This window comes from Candoia aspera, chromosome 3, assembly GCF_035149785.1.
Source record: "Candoia aspera isolate rCanAsp1 chromosome 3, rCanAsp1.hap2, whole genome shotgun sequence".
NCBI lineage: Eukaryota > Metazoa > Chordata > Lepidosauria > Squamata > Boidae > Candoia > Candoia aspera.
The window spans coordinates 13,155,560-13,180,691 of NC_086155.1; the positions used below are offsets into that span (position 1 = coordinate 13,155,560).

Here is a 25,132-nt window from a genome sequence, read left to right on the forward strand (position 1 = left end):
GCAGTAGCCATTATGGCTGGGGATGACAGGATATGAGGTCCTCAACATCTTGTGGATACCATCCTGCCCAGGCATAGGTGAGTACCAGGGCACCACCACATGACATGTACCAGCTGATTATTTGTTTTCTCCATATCCAATCTGTTTCTAATCTCATCTGGAGATTAGAAGAAGGCCTTATCATATTTACAATAGATTTAGGAAAGTAAGAAACATACTTTTTGCTTTGCTTTTAATAAACTGCATCATAAATGAGAGATCTGGAGAGTTGAGAATGTCTAGGCATCTTTTTTGCCAGAGGACATTACGGTGCTTACGGTATCACAGAACATTCTAGAACCAGGGTTTGGAGAAACACCACACTAAAATATACAGTAGCATTTTTTTTCAACTAAGATTCCAACGCACCTGCTGAAAATTGCCCACATTAACTGAGTACAATAGTACAAAATGAGGCTCCAGTTGTAATGAGGCCTTTAAAAGTAGCTTGTCATAGGTTTGTTTCTGGATAGTACAAGACATAAACAGGAAAGTGAGTAGGATTGTGTTTTACTTATTTGGGGTGACTTTACTGATTTTTAAAAATATTTTATTTAAAAGATACTTATTTTTTACTTTAAAAAGTAAAATGTTTGTTCTTACAACAATAAAGTCTCTATCCCACTTTTATGCTTTATCTTATTCCTACTTTCTAATTCCCAGGCTTATTTCTATTATCTTACTCATTTATTCAGAGTGCTGAAGTACATTTCCTTTAGCAGTGAGTCTGTTACTTTTTCCCCTCTTGGTCCAGTTTTCACCTTGGGATCACAAAACTGCCTAGAAAACAAGCTGTTTCATGGTTTTCAGAAATGCTACTGAGTTCACTTCAGCCCCACTCTATTAGCTTGATTTTCAGCCTTTCTTTTTCTGTCACAGCCTCTTCTCCTACTAGCATGTTGCAACCAGTCTGTTTCTTTCCCTGCAGATTTTTATTCTGGCTGTATCTGCTGGATGATTCACTTGGTGGCAACCTTCAACTCTAGCAGGGTGTTGATTTTCTATTCTTTGCTTTACTGTTGCAATAGCTGTTTAATCAGACTTGTAGATGCCTTATCTTTTCTTCCTATCGGTCCTCTGATGTTCAAGCTGATCCTCACTGCCCTTTGCCATCTTCTCACAGGCCTGATTTTTTTTTCATTCTTCCTTCCACTGAGAACCAAAACTGTAGCTTCCAAACACACACACACACACACACACACTATCACCATTGTCATCTCTCACATCTCTCCTCCTGTCAGGGTTCCTTTTATCATTTAGCTAGGAGGCGGGAAATGGAGATTCTTGGTGCTTCTTGGTGCTTTTGTCTGGCTTTCTGAAGGAGAAGAAAGGACTTGCACCTTCCAGAACCTTTTTGTCAGGTTCCAAACAAAAAGTTAGATGGAGGAAACTGGTTTGTTTCCCAGCTTTCCCCAGCCATACGCACCTACAAAAATAAATGGGAAAGATTTGCATATTCTATTCCCCAACTTTTCTGTGACCTTCCGTCCAGATAGCTCATGCATATTAAATGTATTGAATATGTAATCATAACATTAAAGTCTCTATACTTGAACATCTTAACAAAACCGACTGTATGATTAAGCTGATTTCATATTATTATCTTAAGTATTTGAAACTAATGGAAGTGCTAAAAAAACATCATTTCTGCTACTTAACAAGTTACATCGCCCTTAATACATGAATGTATTAATATGCCTATGTTAACCACTTTTAGATTCACTGAAACCAATGGGCCATATTGAAACACTTGTTTAATTTTTTTTTCATTCCAATTAATAGGATTTAGGTACTTATTGGGGGAGGATCATACCTGTAATTTCAAAACTTGATTAACATTTGCAGTTCATATAAAAGGGCATGCTATTAATGCTCTCAAATGCTCCACAATTATCATGATGTCAGTCTGAATTCACAAGTACAACAGCCAACTTCCTAGACTGGAAATACACATTCCTTTGTCTCAAGTAGAATCAACACTGGGGAGGCATGATGTCATTCATGTAAAGCAAAGGCAGATGTCAGTGTCCTTGAATCAGGGAAAGAAGTGGGGTACACAGTCTCCCCGACAGTTCTGATGTTTAGAATTTCCAGGGGAGGTCCAGGGAAAAGAATCAGGATTCTTCATTTTAGAATTCAAGTTATCTCTATGTTCTTTATATTTCTGCGCAAGCTCAATGACACTATATACTTCAGCCTTTTATACGTATATCAAGATGTATAAGTATACTTCTTTCATATCTCTCGAGATCGTAACTTTTTCCTAAGATATTATCTTTGCTCCATAAAACTCAGAATCTAAGGGAATTTTAACACATCAATGCTATTCTGCAGATTTTTTAGTTTAAATGATTTGTCAGCTATTGTATATGGTGAATTGGACAGCTCTGGACTCTAGTTTCTGCAATGCTACATATTTACACTGTTAAAATGTTTAAGTTAAAAAGTGATGTACTATATATGAATAAAGTTTGGTTTTTCTTTATTTCTTCCGAGATTGCTATACCTCCCAAGGTGGGGGGTGGGGAGAATAGCTGATTCATTCAGACACATATTTCAATACCGTATGGCCAGGAGGAGGTGCTCTAACATGATTTCATTTTTATATGTTCACTTACCAGAAAAGTAGAAAGGTGTCAGAGCACTATCTCTTTCATACACCAGAGGTCGGGCAGAGGAAACCAGGTGAGGCACTCTCTTGGAAACTAGGTAGTGGCAAAAGGTACTATTCTAGGACAAGTGGTAGGGCCAGTGTGTGAAGACTCAAAGGGTTTCAATGAGAGGAAGTTTGACACTTCTAGCCTACCACTCCACAGGCTCAGCTCTGCTTGCTTAGCAGTTCAAAACTTGAATTCAGGTCTCTCATCTTTATAATCAGAGTTTTAAGGATCTACAAACTGCTACACTTCAAGTTTTGTACAACTGAATTACTAAACATTAAGTGTATCCATTTCCTCTCTATGAATATTTTCTCAACAAATCCTAGCAAAAGTAATTGAAAATTATTGGAAAATGTATCACCCAATAACCAACTAATCAATGCAAATATCCAACAAAGACATTTTAAAAAAAACCCTATCCTAATGTAGCATAATTTATACCATTGTCTATATTCTACACGCATATGGATAGACTGGAAATGTACCATATGCCTTCTCCTGATACTTGCAAAATGAACTTGAAGTAACAGATCATTAGTTCTCGAAAACAAGAGACTGAAATTTTCCTTTAAAAGGCTGAGCAGTTACTGAACTTCTGTCACCAACAGACCCAATGTTTTGCATCATCTAGAAGCCTTGCTTATCCTTTTCAGCAAGTTCTGTCCTTTCCCAGCCTGGTGCCTTCCAACTTGCTGGGAAGACAATCCCCAGAATTCCAAGACAGTACAATCCAAAGCCAGAGATTCTGGAAACTGTACTTCCAACATAATTAGAAGTTACGAAGTTGCAGAAGGTTGTCTTACATAAGATTAGAATGACAAATTTTCAACAGACTACTGTTTCCAAGTGAAACTGGCTAAGGAAGTGCCAAAACCAGAGGCTGTTTTATGCTGTTTGCTCAGTCTTCTCCAATTATAGCTCCATCTGAAAACAGGGGAATAATTCTGTGTTGACACTGAAACAGTTCGGTGATTTTTTAAGAAACCCTGCAGAATATATAGGGTTGTTCAAAGCATTAGCTTCACACATGCCGTTTAACTTCTGTTTATTCTCTTAACTTCCAGATGTATTTGGAACCAAAAAGATTATGTGTGGGGGAAATTAGATGCATTTCTGAAATGAAAAACAATTGGAAAAACTTACCAGAGACATTAATTGACGTTCCGGCATCAATAATTCCACTGTTAGGTCGTACACAATACCTGCGTGGCGCTGTAGTCTTCACTTTGAAGCAAACATTTTTATCTGTAGGGTTGCCAAGTTTCAGATTTGTGGTGACAACATCTGTGAAGGGACCTAACAGACAGAATAAACAAAACTTTGAAGTTTTTCCAAACTTCACATAAATATATGCATTTCCTCTCACATAAATGCAAGCACAACATGCAAAAATACTTAAGCCTGATTAGAACAACCTGCTTAAGCCAGACTTTATCTAACATGCACTACTCTGATGAGTTGGGACTTCAATTCTCAAAATGCCTACCCTTAGAATTCAAGGAATTGTAAGAACAATACATCTGGAGAGCCCTAGATTAGGGAAAGGCTAGGCTAGGCCTTATTATCAAGCTACTTTTCTACTAATGGCTCAAGACAGTGTTTGTGGTTTTGCTTTGTTCACTTTGTTTGCTTGGTGAGTAATCTGTCCAAGAACTTCCAGTAAGCTTTTTTTTAAATAGTAATGTTATTAAAAATTACAAGTGCAAAGATAAAAACGAATACAAACTAAAAGAATAAAAGAAAAAAAAGCAAAAAGGTGCAGAAAAGAAAAAAATAGAAAAATAGAAAAGAAAAAAGAATATAGTAAAGAAAAAGAAAATATATAAAGAAATGACTTCCCCCTTCATCACAAGAATAAACAATTTTAGTAACTTATCACCTTCTCTTAAAATACAACAAATGATCTCTTCTTCCCATATTCTATCTCTTATCTATAAACAAATCCTTAAAGCCTTGTTGTTTTGATCCTGATCAGCAAGAGTCCATTAAGGGTTACCAGAGATAACAACATCTCTATTTTAACCTTGATCAAATAAACCAAATTTATATTTCTTCCATTTACTTTTAACAATCTTGATCTTTAATCCCTTCAAGTAATGCCTTAGAACTAGATTTCTTTTAATTTTTTTCTTTGTCCCCTCTCAGAAAATACTTCAATGCTTAAACAAGTCTCTTTTGTAAATCCACCATCGGAAAGTTATCCAGGTCAATCTTTTGGTTTGTTATTTGTATATCCCTTTCAATTATTAAGACATTAGCGGGTTTCTTTTGTATGTCCAGTACAGTATCTTTTTCCATATCATTCTTGTAACCTGTCATTTTAAAATCCACTTTCAGATCAGTCTCAATCTTGTCAGGTAAAACTTGTAAACACAGTCTATCTATAGAGGCAGACATTCTTAAAATTAACTTCTGGGTCCATTGTTCAAAAATATCCTTCAATATTTCCAATGTTAAAATATTTTGCTTCATTCTGCCTTAGTAAGTCAAATTTAAGTGTTCTTCTTTAATTGTAATCTTTAGTTCCTTCTGGTGTCCAACCTTCAAAGTCTTATCCGATCATGGTTTTTTTTTTTTTAAGAATTCAAGACAAAAGCATTTTCCCATGGGAAGGATTCTTATAATTAATTCCAAAATCTTACTTGAAATCCATCTGGACCCTTAGTCTGTTTGTAACTTTCCAAAATCAAAATTCTAATCACCCTTTTGCTGTTTATTCCACCACCCCTGAAATCCCAAAAGTGATTAGAAAAAGAAGTATGCAAACCCAGTGTCCTTAAAGGCACTGACTATGATTTGAGCAAGATAGCTATTCCCTCACCAACCAAAGCTTTAAACCTGCTGGAGACTGCTGTCTTGCAGTCTCCTTGCAAGGAGCAACCATCTGGAGCACTTGTGGGTGATCCCAAATCCTCTCCTTGTCCAGAGAGGAATTACGAAGAGCCGGTCTATTCACCAGTTCCTCATTCCACCACTGTTGTCTTCAGTTCATCACCATCTCTTCCCCAGAAGTGATCTTCCAGTAAGTTCTATGGTTCTGTCCATTTTAATTTTAATGTTTTATTTCACTTCCCCAATTCAGACTCTCAGAAATCGCATTTGATTTTTTTTGGGACTATGTATATTTTGTGCATATATAAATTAGAAGTATCAACTTACATAAATCAAAAGATCATTTCTGTCTACTGAAACTAGCTCAACAGCATTCATCAGGCTAATTTCATTGGCCACCGACATTCGAGTATTATTCTGTTTTGTTAGGATGCTTGCATAATGAAACAAACAATAAATAACAATGACTTGTTAGAATATATCCAAGAAATAAGGTGGCCATGAGGGAATGGTCATACAATGGTTAAGGCATTGGACCAAGACTGGGGCAAAGTCCACCCTTAGCCATGGAAGTTCAGAGTGACCCTGGGCTAGTCACTTGCTCTCAACCTAATATAGTCTACAGAATTGTTGTTAGGAAGAGTGTAAGGTACACCACCTTGAACTTCTGGAGGAAAGGTGGAGTATCAGCAAATAAACAGATGAAGATATCTGTATGGGTATGTGCATCTTTGAGAAATTCAGGAAAGTGCAGGTGCCCAACTGGAGAACTAGGAAAGTCTGCTGTGATCCACAGACCACTTGTAAAGCACAGCTTATGCACAGGGGGCTTCATTTGGCTCTGTCCTTTAACCCGCACATCGCACACTACTGAAAACTGTTGAGTTGTGTGGCATTAATAGTAATACGAGAACTATTAACACTTGCCTCTGCTGTGAACATTCCAGGAGAGCCACGTGGTATACAATAGTCACAGAAAATCTTTTTTTAAAAAGTGGTCACGTAATCTTGGAAGGTCCAGTGCACATCAGACCCTAAAGACTGGCCAAACAACATTTGTCAGTTCTTAGCCTTTGAATTGGCTTTGTTTTGGTGGAGAGGCACAATCAGACAATATGATCTGGCTTTAATTTCTTGTTTAAAAATGAACCCGAATGTTTTATATAAATATGTTTTTATTAGTTTTGGTGTACTAGGTAAGTAGAAAAATCCCTACTGTATTGTACCACAGTATTGTATTCAGCTTTTTGTTTATTTTATCCTCTAGTTTTTCCTTCTGTTGATTAGTTTTCTTTTAGCATATATATAATGTTTTAGCATATAGCTCTTCACTCAGGCCTTTGTGAGGGAGGGTGAGATCCCTCGCTTCACTGCACTTGCCATCTTTTATTGATTTAATTGTAATTTCTTTGTCTGATTGTTGCGAGCTGCCCAGAGTCACTGAGAGTTCAGTCGCATACAAGTTTAATAAATAATTATTGTTGTTGCATTGTTACTGTTTTCCATAGTTTACATTGAAATTGACAAAGACTGCATTCAATTATTATCACTGGTACAATTGGATAAATAAAACTTGATTTTAAAAAAGAGTTCATGCAAAATCAGTTTATAGTTCAAGATGGTCTTTTAATTGCTACGGCATCTTAACTGCTGCCATTGCTACTGCAATTCTATGAAGAGACCAAAAAGGAATATATTAAGACTCAAAACAAAGCTAAGAGTGTAGCATCCATTAATGCCACATTTAAGAGCATATTTCAAACAGGAAACTGCAATGTAGCAAATTTCTTACAGAACCTACAAACAGGTGTTGCAGAAGTTTGCTAATTCATGTACTGATGCAAAGGTATTCATACACCTATTTAACACATTCAAATCCTACATTATCATTGCCACAAGGTGATATCTAAGGTGTCAAACCATTAAAAAGTTAATGGCCAAAGTGTTCTTTAACTCTTTCTGAAAGCTATCCATGCATTGGTATACTCTTAAATTGCAAATCCCTTTCATTATTTTATAGAAAGAAGTTTTTTGCAGCTGCTATGAATCTATGACCTTTCAACTGGAAGAATTCAAGTTTCATTTTATCTGCACAATTCTACCTATCTCTGTATCCCCTCTTCCTACCTTCACCAGCCAGAAAAGAAAAATGTTTTCACTGATGTTTTAATCATTTGGTCATTTGGGCCCTTCTTATTTCACTGTAATTCACTTCATAGAATATTGTAGGATATTCTATAACAACCTTTTAGATGCAGCAACAAGAACTGCATACAGTATTTTAAACATAATGACAGCACTGATTTGCATGAACGGATTACAAAACCATCAGTTTTATTTCCAATTCCTTTTCCAAAGGGTTCCACCACAGGGCATCTGCACACTTGAAACACGTTTCTGTCAATCGGTCTGTTAAGCTCCCTTTTCTTCTCAGTCAACAGATTCAGACTCCATTACCACATATGCGAAATTAACATGTTTGGGCCAGCTGCACATGCTTTTACACTCCCTTTGAACTGCACTTGCCATTTCAATGCCCATTCCCCAACTTGAGTTCTTGTTAAAGCTCTTTAGAATCTCTTTTGTTTGAAGTACCCTGAACCATCTGAAGTCAACACTAAACTCGATCATTTCATTGCCCACACTTCTTTAAGTCTTTACAAACAAGTTAAAAAGCACTGATTCCCAATAAAAAACCTTGGAGAACCCTCTATTTACATCTCCTGAGTACTGCCCTTTCTGCTAGACTAACACTATTATATTTGTCCAGTGCTCCAGCAAATGTTTTCTAGTACAGGGTTAGGCATATTCAGTTCCAGCTTTAAATAGTAGGGTATGAAAAGCCTTGTTAACACCACTTATAAATAGCCCCTTAGCAAACTGTTTTATATACCAGCTTGCAAATTATGAAGTTTCTGATGCTATTATGGGCAGAAATGAAAGGTCAACGGTTAATGGCTTCTCTGGTCAACAGCAGAAGGAAGATACATGTGTAAGCTATGAGTTCAGTTTAGATTTTTACACATTACTTTCTTCACATTTATAAATTATTTATTGAAAAGTTGTCTGACCAAGAGAACATATATAGAATTTGCATCATACTAGACTATTTTACGTAAGGTAATTTTACATATGTGGGATACCTAGAAGTCAGAAATAAAAATCAAAATTACCCTAAGTGGTTAGAAGAATGAGACAGAAAATAACAAAATGAAATGTAAAAGTGACAAACAAAACATTCTTTACTTAAACAAAAATCAAATGCACACCTAGGAAAGGGGTACCTTGTTTGGTAATGATGCTTGAGATAAAAGATTTTGGAATGGTAGTTGACTGCAGTGTGATAGCACTATAAATACAATTTTATAACAGAAATACATTTCTGTTGTGACCCTGCCTTGAGTACTCTATACCATTCTGAACACTTGAAGGATTCAGAGAAATTGGAACAAGCTCAAAGAAGGGCAAGGAAGATGATCAGGGGACTAGAAGTTCCTTTGAAAAGACACGGAAGGAGTCAAGATGGTGTCTTCCTTGAGAAAGGAACACTGAGAAAATACAATTCCCTTGAAATAACTGAAAGGATGTCACAGAAGGTCAAGACCTGTTCGTTATGACTCTAGAATGCAGGATACAGAACAATGCTCTTAAATTACAGGAGGCCAGAATCCAGCTTGATAGCAAGAGAAAGCCTGGCAACATAAGAGCAATTCAATAGTTGAATGAGATATTGGGCTCCCTTTCTCTGAGTGATTTCCAGTAGAAGCTGGTGAGTTATGGTCCTTTTATTTGACAACCAACACAGAGCAGGGAGTCAGATTTGATTATCTAAACCCATCTGTGATTCTACTTGGTTTTCTCCTACTATTCTAGTTTTTATGCAAAGGTGGCCACTAAGAAGTGTAAAATAGTTTTTCCAGCCAGATGTACCTGGTGCCAGATCATTATTTTCCCTCTTAAAAAGCTCCAGGGAGACATGTGATTGTGATTCATAATATTATGATGTAGAGAGCTCCTGCATTAGTCTCTCATAAGTTTAGAACTTAGGAAAGAGTATATGTATGTATGTATGTATGTTCATGCCTAAAATATGACGACAATGGAATCCCCCCTCTCACCCATTTGCATTTATTAGTGAACTCCTCCAAATAATAATCCCAACTAGATGGTAGTACTTAGACAAATTAGGCCAATTTCAAAATATGAGCTGGTCCCAAGGTCTAAGAGAAGGGGGATGTTTTTTTAATGGGTTTGGATCCATTCACTTCATTAGCTAAACAAGTGTCCAACCTATGAAGAGCCATTGTTGACAGATGTCTCTCTGAAACAGTCAAAAACAAATAGAAGATTTGCTAGAAGATTTTTGCCTGAAGATTACAAAGCCTTGAGTTTTAAATGAAAAGGAGAAAAAAAAAGTCCTTTGGGTCAGTCTTGACTCCTGGCAACTGCCTAGCTAAGTCCCTGCAATTTTCTCGGCAACATTTTCGGAAGTAGTTTGCCACTGCCTTCTTCTTAGGGCTAAGAGAGAGAGGGACTGGCCGAAAGTCACCCAGGTGGCTTTGTGCCTAAGGTGGGACTAGAACTCATGGTCTCCTGCTTTCTAGCCTGGCACTTTTAACTACTATACCAACACTGCAAAAGCCTACAGTTTCCTTCATCGTATCTTTGTGAAAAGTGGCTTTTCAGCAAGCAATACAATCAAGATTAAATATTGAAACAGGCTAAATGTTATGCAAATTTCAAGGCTTTTTAAAAAATAAATCTTAATCTCTAGAAACTAATGAAATATGCTGTCATATGTAAGATCACATATGCTATTAAGATTTATGATTGATGCATTAAATCTAAGGGAAGAAAGAAATTATTAAAACTTGTTTTACTTCAGTATTTTATTTTTTAAAAACTGTCAAACTGTTCCTTATTAGTATATATGGTATTCCATCGCCCTTGAAAAGTTTAAGAAACACTGCTGTTCTCTATCAGTTTCATGCAAATAAGACAGATCTTTAGATTCAAGTACATTCAGAAGTATATCTACAATCATAAACAAGTGGTACTGTCCAAAAATCTATAGTTTTGCTCTACCAATTACATTTATATAATTTCTGTAATGCAGTGTATTCCCAATGGCTAAAGGATGAAGAAAATTATCCCAGAATAAAGTCAGTTTATGCTTATATATCTTGTAATGCCCTTTCACAGTCTTAAAACCAATTCATCTATCAGCTTTCAGAGAGAAGCAGCCATAGGAAAGGACAAGCTCTATATCTACCTACTCCAGGTAGTTCAAGTAAGTAGGTGAAGTTCCATACTATAGCTGGGAAAGGCAGGCAGCTTCCAAGCAACCAAGTTCAAAGCTACTATTGCTAAGAAGCAAATCTATTTATACAAATATTAGGAGAGATGGTATGCAATTTTGTATTATCCATACATTAAATCAGATTTAAGCTTGTACAAGTTTAGCCACTTTAAGGTGCTACAAATTCTTAACATTTTTAATTAGTAACTTTCACCTAAAGTAGCCTTGCAAATAGATCCACACAAGCTCTTATTTCATAGACAGCAACAATTGAGAAATTTCCTTTTTTATTCTTTTATTGACAACACTGCATTTGGTTTCCTTAACCTTCAAATCCTTCCATGTTACAATAAAATCCTTGCAGTCATGCACAAGATTCTTCCCAAGTTCACCTGCTCAGAAAGTTCTAACGTTGGAGTTGTGGGGAGATGACTACAAACTAGGATATATAAGACTCAGAATGTTCTGAGAACTCTAGAAGGTTAGGTTCTCCTTGCTCATGCTGAACCTCTTCTGGGAGATTCTAACTTTAAATAACTTCTACCGACAACAGACCTATTTCAATTTTTAAAAAACATATCAATAAAAATGGCAGTGATTTATTTATTTTTCAAATCTAGTCACCGCCCAGCTCACTCAGAGAGTGACTTATTGGAAGTGATAAACATGATATTCACTGTTGTAGTACCCTACATTTAGTAAATTAGTAGGTGTAATGATTGCCCAGCCCAAATACTCAGACTCACAAGTGAATGCTAAATGAAATCTGATTTAATTAGGAACTTAGGACAAATACAGAGAAAGCTGAGAATGAGCAAAAGCGCGCCAAATACAAACTTAAAACTCCTCCAGTGCACACGTGTCCCGCCCCCATTACATCAGCCCCGCCCGGTCCAGGTGCTAGCAAACGTCAGACGTGCTAGCCTGGGAAAGCAACCTTGAACATAACAGATAATAGGGAAACATTCCAAAGCGAAGCCAAGAGATAAGCAGTGCCAGCCTCCCATGAGAGATGAAACACGCAACCAATTAATGACATGAGAAACGTTACGATGTCTCGGAGGCATTGAAACGGCGAACATGACAGTAGGCTATATTTAATTAAGCGTCTTACAGGAATGGAAGGCAGCACCATCTTTTCCCGTCTTGGGTAACAGCATGTCTTGAATCAGCTTGGAAGAGAGTTTATGACTTTTGTGCCATTTAGGAAACAAATCGCTCCAGCCTTCCTTGTTTTTAGGAAGCAAGTTAAACTGGTACCGGTGAACTGTTGGTCTGGAGTTCTGCTTGGGCAACCCCCAAAGTTAGTTGAATGTCCCTATTATTTTAACTGTTTTGTTTAACTGTATCGTATTTTGTACTGCTCTATGCCACATTACACATTATATGGACTGGGATGACTCATAAATATTGGTAAACAAACAAACAAACAAGAAAATAAAGCCAAAATTCCTTCATTGAAAAGAAAAAAAAAATCCTTTCAAATATGAAACCAAACTTGCAAGGGGAAATTACTCTTTAAAACACAAAGGGTTTAACATTTCAGAGAGAAAGTTAGCAATCCTAGTACCTTAATTATTTGCTGCTGTTGTTAGTTGCCGTCCAGTCGTTTACATGTTGCTAATTTGGGGGGAAAATCACAACCCTAAAATGACACTTCAAAAAGGGCAAAAGAAACATTGTCTTTTCTTTAGCCATGGAGTAAATGGCATATAGACTGATATAGCTACTTTACCCTTGTCGCCTAAGAAATCCCAGTCCCAGAACATCTGGAGGGCACCAGGTTGGAGAAGGTTGATTTACAACGTAACTGTGTGGCCAAGGCAGGACTTTAAACAAAGGATGAATCATAATGGAGGAGGGGGAAGAAAGGTGAATTTTTTCCAGTTAACAAGGATGTATGCTGCAATGATGGAGCCATAATTAAGAACTCAAGCAACAATTTCTGCATTAAAACCGGAAAGGGAAGCCAAAAGGCCTTAATGTGATTAAAAGGTGCAGATGCCAAAACTCAAAATGCTGTGCTTTGTTCTACAGTTTATTTATTCTCAATGGATTAATCCTGTTCTGCTGAAATGTGTTTGCTGCATGGTCTCTGCTTATTAGGAAACCCACCCCCTGCTTCTGTCCTGTCCCCTACTCAGGCATGGAAATACCGAGAGACCTTTTTCTACATCCTAAGAATAAAACACATCAATCTGTAAAATGAGCTTCAGATTTTAAAAGAAAGAAAATAATATTAAAAGGCTGAAATAAACCTTCTTGGTTATGTGCAATGCAAAATGGAAACACTACCAAGAACATTTACCTCTTTTTTAGATTTATATCCTGCCTTTTCTTCAGGAGCTCAAGGCAGTACAGTACACATAAGTGTCCCTTCCTCCATTTTTTCTCAACCACAGAAAAGACTGGGCTGAGAGACAGTGGCCCCCCCAAATCACCCAGAGGGTAGACTGGAACCTGCATCTCCCCAGGGCCAGCCCAGCCTCTTGTTCACTACACATCTGTCTACTATTTGACTGCAGAAGCAGCATAGAGATTTGGTCGCTACAGTTATGAACTACACACATACATAAATTGTTTATCCTGAGTAAAGTGGCTGCTTGTTTAGGTCCTGGCTTCAAACATCTTGTTGTGTGTTATTGAGAGGATTAACCTTTAGAAGTGGATTCCCCAAGTGGACTGTTTCACCTGAGCAAAAAATACACATATTATAATTCCATCGTGGAATTCTATGCAAGCGGAAGGAGACAGACTTTCTGAACTGCCCTCCATTCCCTGCAGCCCTGTTTGGAAGGGGCAGCATTAAAAGAATGAAATTCAATGTTTCAGCCAAAAGAAATCTTAAGAGAATTTATGGGAAAGGATGGGAGGCATAAAAACATATTAAGGAGCAGCGAAACAGCACTCATCAGGAGACGTGATCTTATAATTTCCACCCGCACTGGCCCAAATTCGAACAGCCAACATTTAAGAAAACACAGCTTAGCTTTAACATGAAAAGCTATCCAGTGCCTAGCCCTGCTGTCATGAAGAGATAGAGAGAAGAAAAACATGTAAGGAAAAGCAAAAAGGTTAAAGCACTTAAAAGGTAGCCCAGTGCTCTGCAGTAAAATCAAAAAGTGTTAAGATCTTATTATTAAATTCCATTATGTTGCAGCTTGATAAATTTAGAGGATTCCAGGTTGGAAAGGCTGGGCCATGATAGGGGTTCCCAGTGCAGAATTATTATTAAAACATTTAACAATCCATTATTAAAGTTTAGACTCAATGCAACGTTACAGGATCTCTTTCTCTTTCTTTCCATGTACATGGTGTTGGTACAATCTAAACAACAAAGCACAGCACCACTCAAGCATCATAAACAAGATTAACAAGCTGTCAATTAGTCATGTAATCATAAATACCTTTCTGGCAATCATCTACTCTTTCATTTTTAGACAGAGAGATGCCTCCTCCATACATCAGAGACCAAGATGATATTGATGGTAAAGGAAAACTCCGTGTCAGGCAGGAAGAGCAGATGGACTAGCTATGAAATGTCCTTTTCATCACAGAGGGATGGGCCTGAAGAAGATACGATTAACTCCTCTCTTCAGTGAGAAGGCAAGGCTGTAACAAAATTCATTCCTGTCCCTATCAGAAGACCCCCTTCAGCTTCAGCTCTGCTTTCTAAGGGAGATCAGGGAATCTTCCTGTTGGTTCTAATTCCTGCAGTGAACTAGGAAAAAAGGGGGGGGGGGAAGAGTCTTTGCTCCTCTTTGCACACAAAAGAGATCGAAGCAGGCAAATTCCCAAATAGCCACTTACTGTGTCAATGAGGTGTAGGAAGCTGCTTCCCCCCAAGTTGTCACTCACTAACCAGCTATGGAGTAGGCCATGGGCGTAATTAATGATGGAAAAGCCACTGGTAAAGGAAGAAGCCAACGTGATTTTTTTTACCAGGTAGCAAACTGCAACATTCCTCTGGCAATTGTAACTCAGCAACAACTACATAGTAAAAGAGGTGCAGAAGCAAGGGAGATCCAATTGCATCCATCAACACCCTGCTTTTCCTCTTAGAGATGGAGGTGGAGAGTAGAAATGATGCCACAGACCAGGAACTCTTGCAGCAAGAAAGCCATTATCTGCTAAACTGTAAGGCTTGATCCACGTTTTTAACTGGAAGCTCCATCCACCACTTTGTCCCAAAAGTACAAGGCTATACAGCGTCAAATCAGCCCTCCTTCTCTTGACCTGGGACAAAGCAAACGGTAAGCTGGTTTGGTTACCCCTCCAAGAACTGAAGCCACTCCAAGGAAAGTTCTCCATCTCTTCAGGCAGGAAGGCAATGGCTGTTTGGCAGCACGCAGTCCAAAGAGGAAGTGGCTGAGAACTTCTTACTGCTATCAAATTCCTCCTACCGTTATGAAGTTTCTCCTAATATCTGTCTGGAATCAGCCTCATCCTTGAACTTGAATTGGGGACACTAAGAAGTATTTTTGATGGCAAGGCAGGATATACATTTAATAAACATACATATAATAAAAGCCTCTCACCGCTTCTGAATGGTTGTGTCTAGAAGGGCAATTTATGGTTTAGTGTTCTGATAAGGTTAACTGTCCTCTCCCTTACAGTATCTTGTACTATCTACACTTTATCAATAGTATCCAAGACAGATTCTGGAAACCACCCAGAGTCCCCCATGTGGGGGAGATGGGCGGTGATAAAAATATGACAAATAAAATAAATAAATAAAATAAATGTCAGTTCTAGTGAAACCCTAACCCTTACTCTGTGATTAATTTTGGTTTAGTGAAAACAGGCACTGCTTGGTAAAAACAAACCAGTTTAATGAGATTTATGACTGCCACTAAATAATTCCCCCCCCCAAATGGAAACGAAAACTTCCAATATTAAAAAATTGGGAAGTCCAGGCCCAACACTCACTAGGACTCATAATACTAAATTATAGTTTAGCATTACATCTCAACTAAGGCTTCAAAGCCAAGTGCCCATTCCCAGAATGAGCTGACTACATAGGCAAGACATCCTTTATGGACCTCTGACTACGAAGACTTTTCTTCAAATAGCAAACAAAATATTCCATGAAATATAAAGAAATACCCTTAGACCTAGAATCATACAGTCAGAGAGCTGGAAAGGAGCCATTCAGGCAAGAAGTCCAACTTCCTATTCAGTGAAGGAATCCACATTAAAACATTCCAAACAGATGAATCCCAGCCTCTGCTTGAATTCATTCAGTGAAGTACAACTGGTTTGGCTGTCTAAAGGATCTTACTTTTAGGAAAACCTTCCTAACATTTAATAATCTGCCTTTTTCTAACTTTGGACCACTGTTTCAAGCCATATACTTTGAAACAATGGAGAACAGATCTTGACTTTCTTCTCTGTGACATCTCTCCAGATTGCTGAAGAGGGCTATCATATCTCCCAGAGTCGATGTTACCTTATGATTCAACCAAGCTTGAGTTGGAATCCTGCTCCTTCAACCGGTTCTTCACAATTACCTGGTGCAGGACATATTTTCTCTGAGAAGACTGAATCAAAATAAAAATAAAACAGTTCATCTCATTCTGTGCTTTAGCTTTTGTGATGCCCTGTCTACAACTCTAGGATACCTGTATGTAGTCTGGGCTTGTATGTGACTTTTTTAAGTCTTACTTTTTGTTCAGCTACCTGGCTCCTTCTGCTGCCTTGTATTTTTCCCTTGTGGGAATTGTTTACAATTGTGCTTTTTGCATCTCTCTTTTGAGGAACATCCACCCCCATTTTTCCATTGGCTTTTACAGCCATTAAATATTATTTACTATTGTTCTCCATCTATTAAAATCTTTCTTAAATCAGAAGTTTGTAGCTTTAGTTTTCCTGCTATCAGCAATTCTCATATGATGTGCAAATCCTACACAACTGTGATCCATACAAAACAGTTTATATTGTGTGTATGTGTAAGGAGCAAAGGCATGCACTGTACTGTTCTTCCCACATAAGACATTGTTCTAAACAATGATTTTTAACAGTTCTGGTATGCTTACAACTTTATCCAACAGAAATACTCAAAGAGATCCCTGTGCAAAGGGAAAAAAGCAAAGAAAAGAGGTTTCTGTGGAGCAAACTGTTAGCTCTGCTCACTGCTTATTATCTATTGCTAGCACAAAACTTAAAATATGGGAGCCATCCAAACTGGAGGTGAAGAGGAGTATGAAGATAATGTTGAAAAAGGAATGCAAGAACCATTAAATAAGTATCCATTACATTAAGTCAATGTTAACTCAATCCTGGGAAGGAAGAGGGAGTGAGAAAGAAACTCAAGATAACTCTGGCTTGATTGTTTGGTATAAAAGAGGCAGAAGGAAACTCTTGTCAAACTTTCAATATTCTGTTATTATATTCTTCAATAACAATAAAGGAACAATCCAGTAGTCATTCTGGAGTCCATTTCCTAGCTTGGCCTACCTCAAAGGGCTGGCAAGATGGCATCATCCTCTGAAAACATTGGCAAAAGTTGTCTGGCACATATAACTGTCCTTGGAAGTGGAAACCACTGAATGAACCGAAGTATGAAGGTTCTGTATTACTCAAACCTCTCAAGCTGAAGCGAACTGAGACATTTGGTACATGTTGCTGTTTGATGCAGGCTTGAAAAAGCAGCTATAGTAATTAGTCGGCCCCAGGTAGGATTTGGAAGAAGGACCACGTACCTATCACATTATAAAGTTGGAGGACCCGCTGAACAGTAAATAAGAATCACCCAGGGCTGCTGGGGAGAGAAAAAGGTAGAGAAATCAAAGTTGGTCAATCCTGTCATGTGCATGTACTCTGAACCTAGGGACCTACGTTTGAATGTGCATATATTTTGATCCGGTATTCATTTTGTTCCAGATCTTTGTGTGGTAAACAGTAGAAATGAAGAATTTGAGGTCCAAATAATTCATACTGCAGAATTCCATGATCAGAAGCAATTTCTCCTTCTCCTGTAATCTTCCTAGCAGTAACAGAGGAGAACTTCATCCAGATCCAGAGTTTGGAAGGATCCTGACTAGCTACACTCAGCAGATAGTTACAATTAATGAATTATGCTCAGATTCAGATCAGTTTCCCCACCAAGGCCAGCTGCTGTCAAGGAGTTTGCCCAGCAACATGTGCAATTTCTGAGTACAGCAGATTTACATTCTGTATCATCTTTTACCAGATTGCAAGATAATTTTCAGCCCAATATATATCAAACTTTAAGCCAAACACAGCTATATAACTCAATTGTGCATTCAGGAACTAAATAACAATAGATAATTTAAGACGATGATACTCTACTGCTAGATAAGCTGCTTTACTGCAGACAAAACATCCCGGTTCATAATTATTAAACCGAGCTTAATAACCAAAGCCTGGAGAACTATGTGATCAAAGAAAGGAACAGGTCCTGGTCTGATGGCTACACTTTTATTCTAGTTTGAAAAACCTAGCAAGGTCAAATACCAAAATCCCATTCTGTCTCCAAAAACCATACAGGCCCTGTGAAGGGGAATCTGACAGGTGTGCTCTGCCACCAAGAACTTTCTTTATACTGTATATGTCTAATTAGGAAACAAATGATACCAAAAGGAATAGATGGACTCTTGCTTTCTTCTGTAAGAATAAAAACCCACATTAAGGAAAACACCTGTTTCCCCCACAAATGCCTCTTTGCAAGGCTATTACTATAAAAGTTTCCTGACTACAGAAAGCTATTACTCTCATTTTTGAACCCTGATGAAAGTAGAAATTATGAAAAATGTTTTTACAACACCGAACACACAGCCTCAAGCTCCCTCCATGCCTTTCAGAATAAAATTAATCAGCAAGCAGGAATTTGCTGAAAAAAGACTTATAACTGACTCTGCTGAAATTGTTAAAAGAAGTGTTAGTGATGATAGCACAATTACGATTCTTTTTATCCAGCCAAGATACTGCAGGACACAGACAAGGTCCCAAGGGAGCCCATAAAATGGTTGTCCTATTCCTTTCACTGTCAGGAATGCTTTTTACATGACACAAACACTGTGAACTGGACAACTCTTATTAACCACATCACAGACCTGCTGCTGGAATCAAGAAGTCCCTTCCATCGTAGAATCTGTGCAGACATGGAAGCTAAATTTACACATTAGGCAGCTGTCTCTTGAAAAACTGGAGATAGCAAATAAAGAGAATCTAATATATATTTTTCATGTACTAAAAATTGTAGTTGCCCTCCCCAGCTAAGAAGATGTTACTCCTTTTCTTTCATGAAAGGCAGGATGCAGGAATGAAGCATGCAGTACTCAAGTTCAATTGCCTAAACCTGAAACAAAGTGGGGCCCTCCTGGTGTTTTTCAGTCTACAGTGCTTTGCTATTGGAAATGCTAGTTGGAGCTGATGAAACTTGCAACCCCAAATATCTTAGATAGCACCAGGTTGCCTATGGTATATTTTAGTAAAAGAATCCAATCCTATACAGGAAAAAACAGCAGAGAGATGCATGTTATGTTCCACTTCACCTTGATTATGCCCAACCTTCTTTTCATATTTGACAATCACCATGCACCCACTATGTGCAAGACTGGGGATGAGAATTGAATGCTCATAAAGTTCACCAGGACAACCCCATAATCTGACATATTTAGATTCCAAGTATTTCTAATTTCTAATATCAGTGCTGTCATCAAATCCCAGTGAATAAAAATGGGAAAAAGTTGGTGAGATGATAAACTGCAGTTCTTCCTAGAACCATAGACAGTGCCATAGATGATAATATATTAGCATCCAAGGGTAGTTTTGGTACTCTGGAGACTAAGAAAGATGAACTGACAGAGAGGTGAAATACATCTTAATACAGACTGATAATATTTGGAAGTGGCTCAACTACCTCCCAACTTCAATGAAATATGAGAAGAGGTAAAAGGTGCAGCGCAATCAGACTTGCAAGGTTTTGTTGTTGTGGCCAATTTCAATAAAAGTAGTTTTAGCTTTCCCTTGGAGTTGATTTCTTGGTCTGGTCTACCTAATAGGGCTGACAGTACTTCCTACCTGGAACTTAAGGCCTTATGCTATAGCTGAGGCAGAGACTCAATTATAAAATCTATTTATCTTGAGAAAGAACTTCTAGAAGCCCACAGTTGGCAACAGAAGAAATTGATTACATCCTCTGGCCATTTTATTCAAACATGAGGAGTCAGGGAGGCTAGGACAAAGATTACTGATGTTCAGATGTTTAATAACAGCAAGAGAAACATGCTTCCCTATCAAATTAGTAATTCAGATGTAGATTTGTACTTTCATACGCAGTTCATCCCAATGTGAGGCACTGATCAAAGCAATACACATTAGACTACAAATATGCGAAGAATTCCATGTATTCTGGTTTTGGGCTGGTGGATGTTGGCATGTGGCGAAAGACAAAACCACAGACAAAATTAATCCAAAACAATTAGCAATGAATACTGACTTGTACCAATTTTTACTCTTTCCACAAGTGTGATCCAGAAATGCTCCTTACATATTTTGTACTTATTTATCAAATTTATAAGGCTGCCCAACTCTGTGACAAGCTGAATCTCCCCTCTGCCAAAATGACTGGAACTGGTCACAGGGAAAGGAGAGGAATCACTGCAACATCATAAAGACTCCAGTAATAGCCTAGCTTTAGAAAAATCCTTTTTTTTTTAAGCAGTGACCATTATAACAAGTAAAATTAAATGAAATAAAATGGATGATAGAACTTCATACAAACAAGTTATTAATGCATAAGCAAAGTACATATATTGGAGGTAGAGATGGAGAATACAGAACCAAGTGTTGCCTAGGACTTATGAGACACGTTCCACCAGGTTGGGAAAAGCAAATATAGAGTATTCCTGAACTAAATCCCAGGGACAAATTATTATGTGAACTGGCCTGAGCCTCACAAAAAAATTGCGTTAAGACAGAAAGTAGGTTGTATTTTTGTTGAAGAAAAAAAAAACCCTCAAGTTTTTTTTTCAAGTGGTTAGACATATCTGTCTAATTCAGCACCCTTTGGACGGAACCAATGATCTTGGCATGTATTTTCCCTCAGTTGATGGGGAATAGCACATTAGATTAGTATCACCTGCCAAACTGGCACTACCATAAAGCAAAGCAACTATAAGTAAACTCCATCAGGCAGACTTTTGACTTTTCTGAGAAAACTGATTTGCCCTGCATTAAACAAAATCAATACATTTGCTCTTTGTGAATAGATGACTTTAGGAATGTTTTTGCTAAAAAGAAAAGAAAAGCAATTATCTCCATCAAATCAAGCTCAATTGTTGGCAATTTCATGGACACATCCTCACCATTTTCTTGGCAACAATATGTGAGTGGTTTCCCACTGCCTTCTTTCAAGGTATTTTTTTTCAACTTCCCAGTCCAGCCAGCAAACTTGAGACTTCCTGATGTCTCTCTTCCATGTACTAAAAATTTGACCTTAATTTTCTGAGATAAAGCAAGACTGGTTAGCTGTTCCTATCTAGTGTTGTTAATATCTTTGGATAATGACAATATTAACTTTGGTTCATACAAGTCTTATAAATGCAACACAAGCAATGCTGAAGTGAATCATTCTCAGAAAGAACAAATGAGTAAAATATATGTGATAAACAAACTATGTTCATTCTTCATAGATCTTCAAGGTCTACAGAAAGGGCATGGCAATCTACAAATGATAATCACAGAGATATTTCAGGATAGTCCCATTACATTACACCTGTACACTTTTGGTTTACTTGCATCAAAAGTAATAGGGAAATGTAAGTTAGCATTTTAATGATTCCTAATTATGAATTTCAAGTAACAATTAGTATGTCACAAAATCACCAAGTTGGAAGGGGCAATTTAGGGTATCAAATCTAACAGTCCTCCCTCCCCAATGCAACACTCCCAATTAAAGCATCCCTACCCTAAGAGGCAGGTGTGTGGCCTCAGCTTGAAAACTGCCAAAAAAGGAGATCCTGTCACCTCTCTCGATTATTGGTACCACTGCTGATTTTTTTTTTTTTTAACTTTTAGGAACTTCCTTTAAAACAAACTAGAGGAAGGCAGATTCCAATATTATGACTTGCAAGAGATCAGGTCTTGACCTTCTTCTACCTGATATTTGAACAGTGTTATCATTATCTCCCCTGGGGTAATTTTTTCCTAAAGATACCCAGATCCTTCAATCTCTCTTCATATGGCTTAGTGTTTAGTCCCCTGTTTATGCTTGGTGCTGTTTCTTCAACTAGTCCAATTTCTCTGAATATTTCTGGAGAGGTACTGACCAGAACACATGATATGGGTTCTAACCAGTGGAGAATGAAATGGAAAGCTTACTTCCCATTATTTGGGAGCTATGCTCCTGTTGATCCACTGGGTACAATTTTTGAGCCAAATATATCCACTTCATTGTCATATCACCCAACACTCACTTTTACATAATAAGCTATGCTTGACAACTGTAAACATAGCATGTTTCCTAAGCTAATCAGAACTCTAACTCGTAGGTACACACCATGTTATGCTTTGTTGCAATATTATAAAGCTCAGTGCAAACATGTTTACAATGGAGGACATTTAATCATGGTTTGATGGATTAACTGATCCTGAGAACACAGTGACAATACTGCTCTGTCCCTAGAGACCACTGAATCTTGAAATGAAGGTACTTATTAGTACATGAAAAGCAAAAACATTCAAATAGCTCTACAATCCTGGCGCCATTGTATGTAAAAGCTCAAGCCATGGTTTGAGATGATACTGGGCTTGAAGCACTGGCATCACTACAATATTTGGCCTCAAACATTACATACAAGTAGGAACTATATTTTGGGGTGATTAAATAAACTGTACTTCATCAGCAATCACCTTACTAATGAAAAGGAAATGTATGCTGATGAGTTATTCAGTAAAGTGATTAATAAGCTATTCATGAAGCATTTATATGGATATAACATAAAAAACAGTTTTAAGTTCTGCAGGAGCAAGAAAATTATTTTTCTTCTCACTTTCTCAGCTTTTGGGTGCTAAACAATTTAACTCCTTACTTTGGTTAGATTCACAGATTAAACTGATCAAGTTTTCACAATGAATATTGGCCTGAGGACCACAAAGGGCTTTGCATGGTATTTTGATAGCTATATCTAGGATAAGGATAAGGCCAATTTATTTATATTTTATCGATTTCTTTATTTTTATTTTTTTATTGTATGCAATTATTTTATTATTAACCTCTTCTACTGACTGAAAAAAGCAGTTGGTTTTTATAGCATATGAAAAAGCATATACTTCTATCTATCCCAGGCTGAAGCCATGGGGAAGAGGGAGAGACATCATTTTTTTTTCCAGTAGGAAAGAGTCTTGGTACCACAGTTCCTCTCTACTAACCATTCTAAAAAAATTTAGAAAAATACCTTGGTACTTTTTTCTTTTGAAGGGGTAGAGAAACAAATAGGTTGAAAAGCCTCAGACAGGAGTGGAGAAAGGTATATTCAGGGTAGAAAAAATAGAAAAGCCAGACAGAAATACAGTGAGATGGAGAAATATACAGGATGCCAAGGGAACACAGTCAGAAGCAGCAGAGAACAGACAGGAGAGCCAAATGAAAAAGCAGCTACTGTGATAGCAAAAAGTTGTGGTTGTGCATGGCAATATAATTGGATAACTTCAGAGTTGAAGAGAAGACTGATGGATGTGGGAAAGAGGAAAGCAGTCATCACAGACTGCATTCAACACCCTACCAGGCCAGTGCTACTCAGCAAATGCATGTTCTCTATTAGTGCTAGGATGATGGGGAAGGGACAGGTGGGTACAAGCAGGAAGGGGCTTGGGTGAATATTCCAAATGTCCCACGCAGAATTTCTAATGCCCAAAGCCAAAAATAGCCAAGAGGTTCTAGATTTCATTTAATCCAGACCAACCTGGCATGGTTGAACCTTGAGCCACAATGTGTTTGTTTCATGCACAGGACAAAACACATTTTCTATCTCCCGCACACCTCTACAGCTCTTTGTTTGAGGGCATTCAAGGCATAGCTACATTGGGATAACGTTACTACACTTGACTGTATGACTGAGAAAGTATCAAAAACTAAAGAGATAAAAATTGTATACTGCTTTTCCTTAAAGACTGTGGCATAATCCAATTGTGTCTCATTACTTCCAAAGCCAAATTCGAGCATGAAGATCTCATTTAAGAGATCTAATCACATAGCCCTCACACTTTATCCTTCTCTTCATTTTTCCCTATTACTCTGTGAATAACTTTATGCTAGTTTTCAATCTTTGAGGCGTGGACCATTCCATACTTCACAAAGTGTCAAGTTGAAAGGATGGTGTTATACAAAAAGCATCAAATTGTTAAATAAGTGGTATAATTAAGCCTCACAAACATTGTACACACTTCCACTGTGTCACTAACCTTCAATCACTAAGAAGCAGTTTATATGTTCGAAATAACAACAACAACAACTGGCAAAGCTCCTTTTTTATTGCAACACTTTAGACTAGAGGTTACATGACTATTATTTATGAGATGCTAGTTTTCTAGAGTAGGGACGACTTTCTTTCCTCATGTGAATTTCCTCGACCTACAGACAGTGGCAAACCAGTTTTACTACTTATTTTTCTTGAAGGAATAGGATGGCAAAGACTTTTGAGCTGTGCACCCATTCTCCTCAATTCAAGGCTGATGACAGCATTTTTGGAAATCATCCTCAAGGTTAGGATGGGTTTTAACTATGTCACGATCCACAATGCTGATAAAAGCATTAACTTTTCAAGACTTTGAATCATCTTCATAAAGCCAAGAAAGTTGCCATCCACTTGTCAGTGTTGTGAAACTGACAGACCTAACTGGATGGAAGGAGATAAACCCAGTCTCCGGGAAGCAGCAGACAGTTTTAAACCTAATTTGTTGCTTCAGTGACAAGTGATACCTCGAAATTAGAACTGTTAAGCCTCAAGCCATATCTGAATCATCACCTTGACTTTTGGGATGGGGATAGGGAGCAGAGAGTGCTGACAAGATAAAAAAACACATTAAAATGCAGAGAATTCCCTTTCTTCTTTTTAAAAAGAAATTAAGCTATATTCAGAAGTGTAATTTTTCTACACACGATAAGGTGACAAAAATCACATGGTAAATTGAACAACCATCATCTCTCCAAGTAAGAATCCGCATTCTGCAAGTACAGCTGTTGCCAAGCAGGTAGCAACAGAACAGACGTTACTGAGTACAGTAAATTTGTTGATGGTGAAAAATATATACCATGACAGGCATATTCCACCAGAAT

At 37.6% G+C, this 25,132-nt stretch overlaps 1 protein-coding gene across 1 annotated transcript in view; it reads right to left on the minus strand.

Annotated features, from left to right (window-relative positions):
* The window catches only part of VAPB (VAMP associated protein B and C), a 54,481-nt gene that overhangs the window by 23,743 nt on the left and 5,606 nt on the right, over positions 1–25,132 (minus strand). The window contains exon 2 of the mRNA XM_063297012.1: positions 3,843–3,995. Coding sequence (XP_063153082.1) covers positions 3,843–3,995 — 153 coding nt within the window. The remainder of the gene's footprint in view (positions 1–3,842; positions 3,996–25,132) is intronic.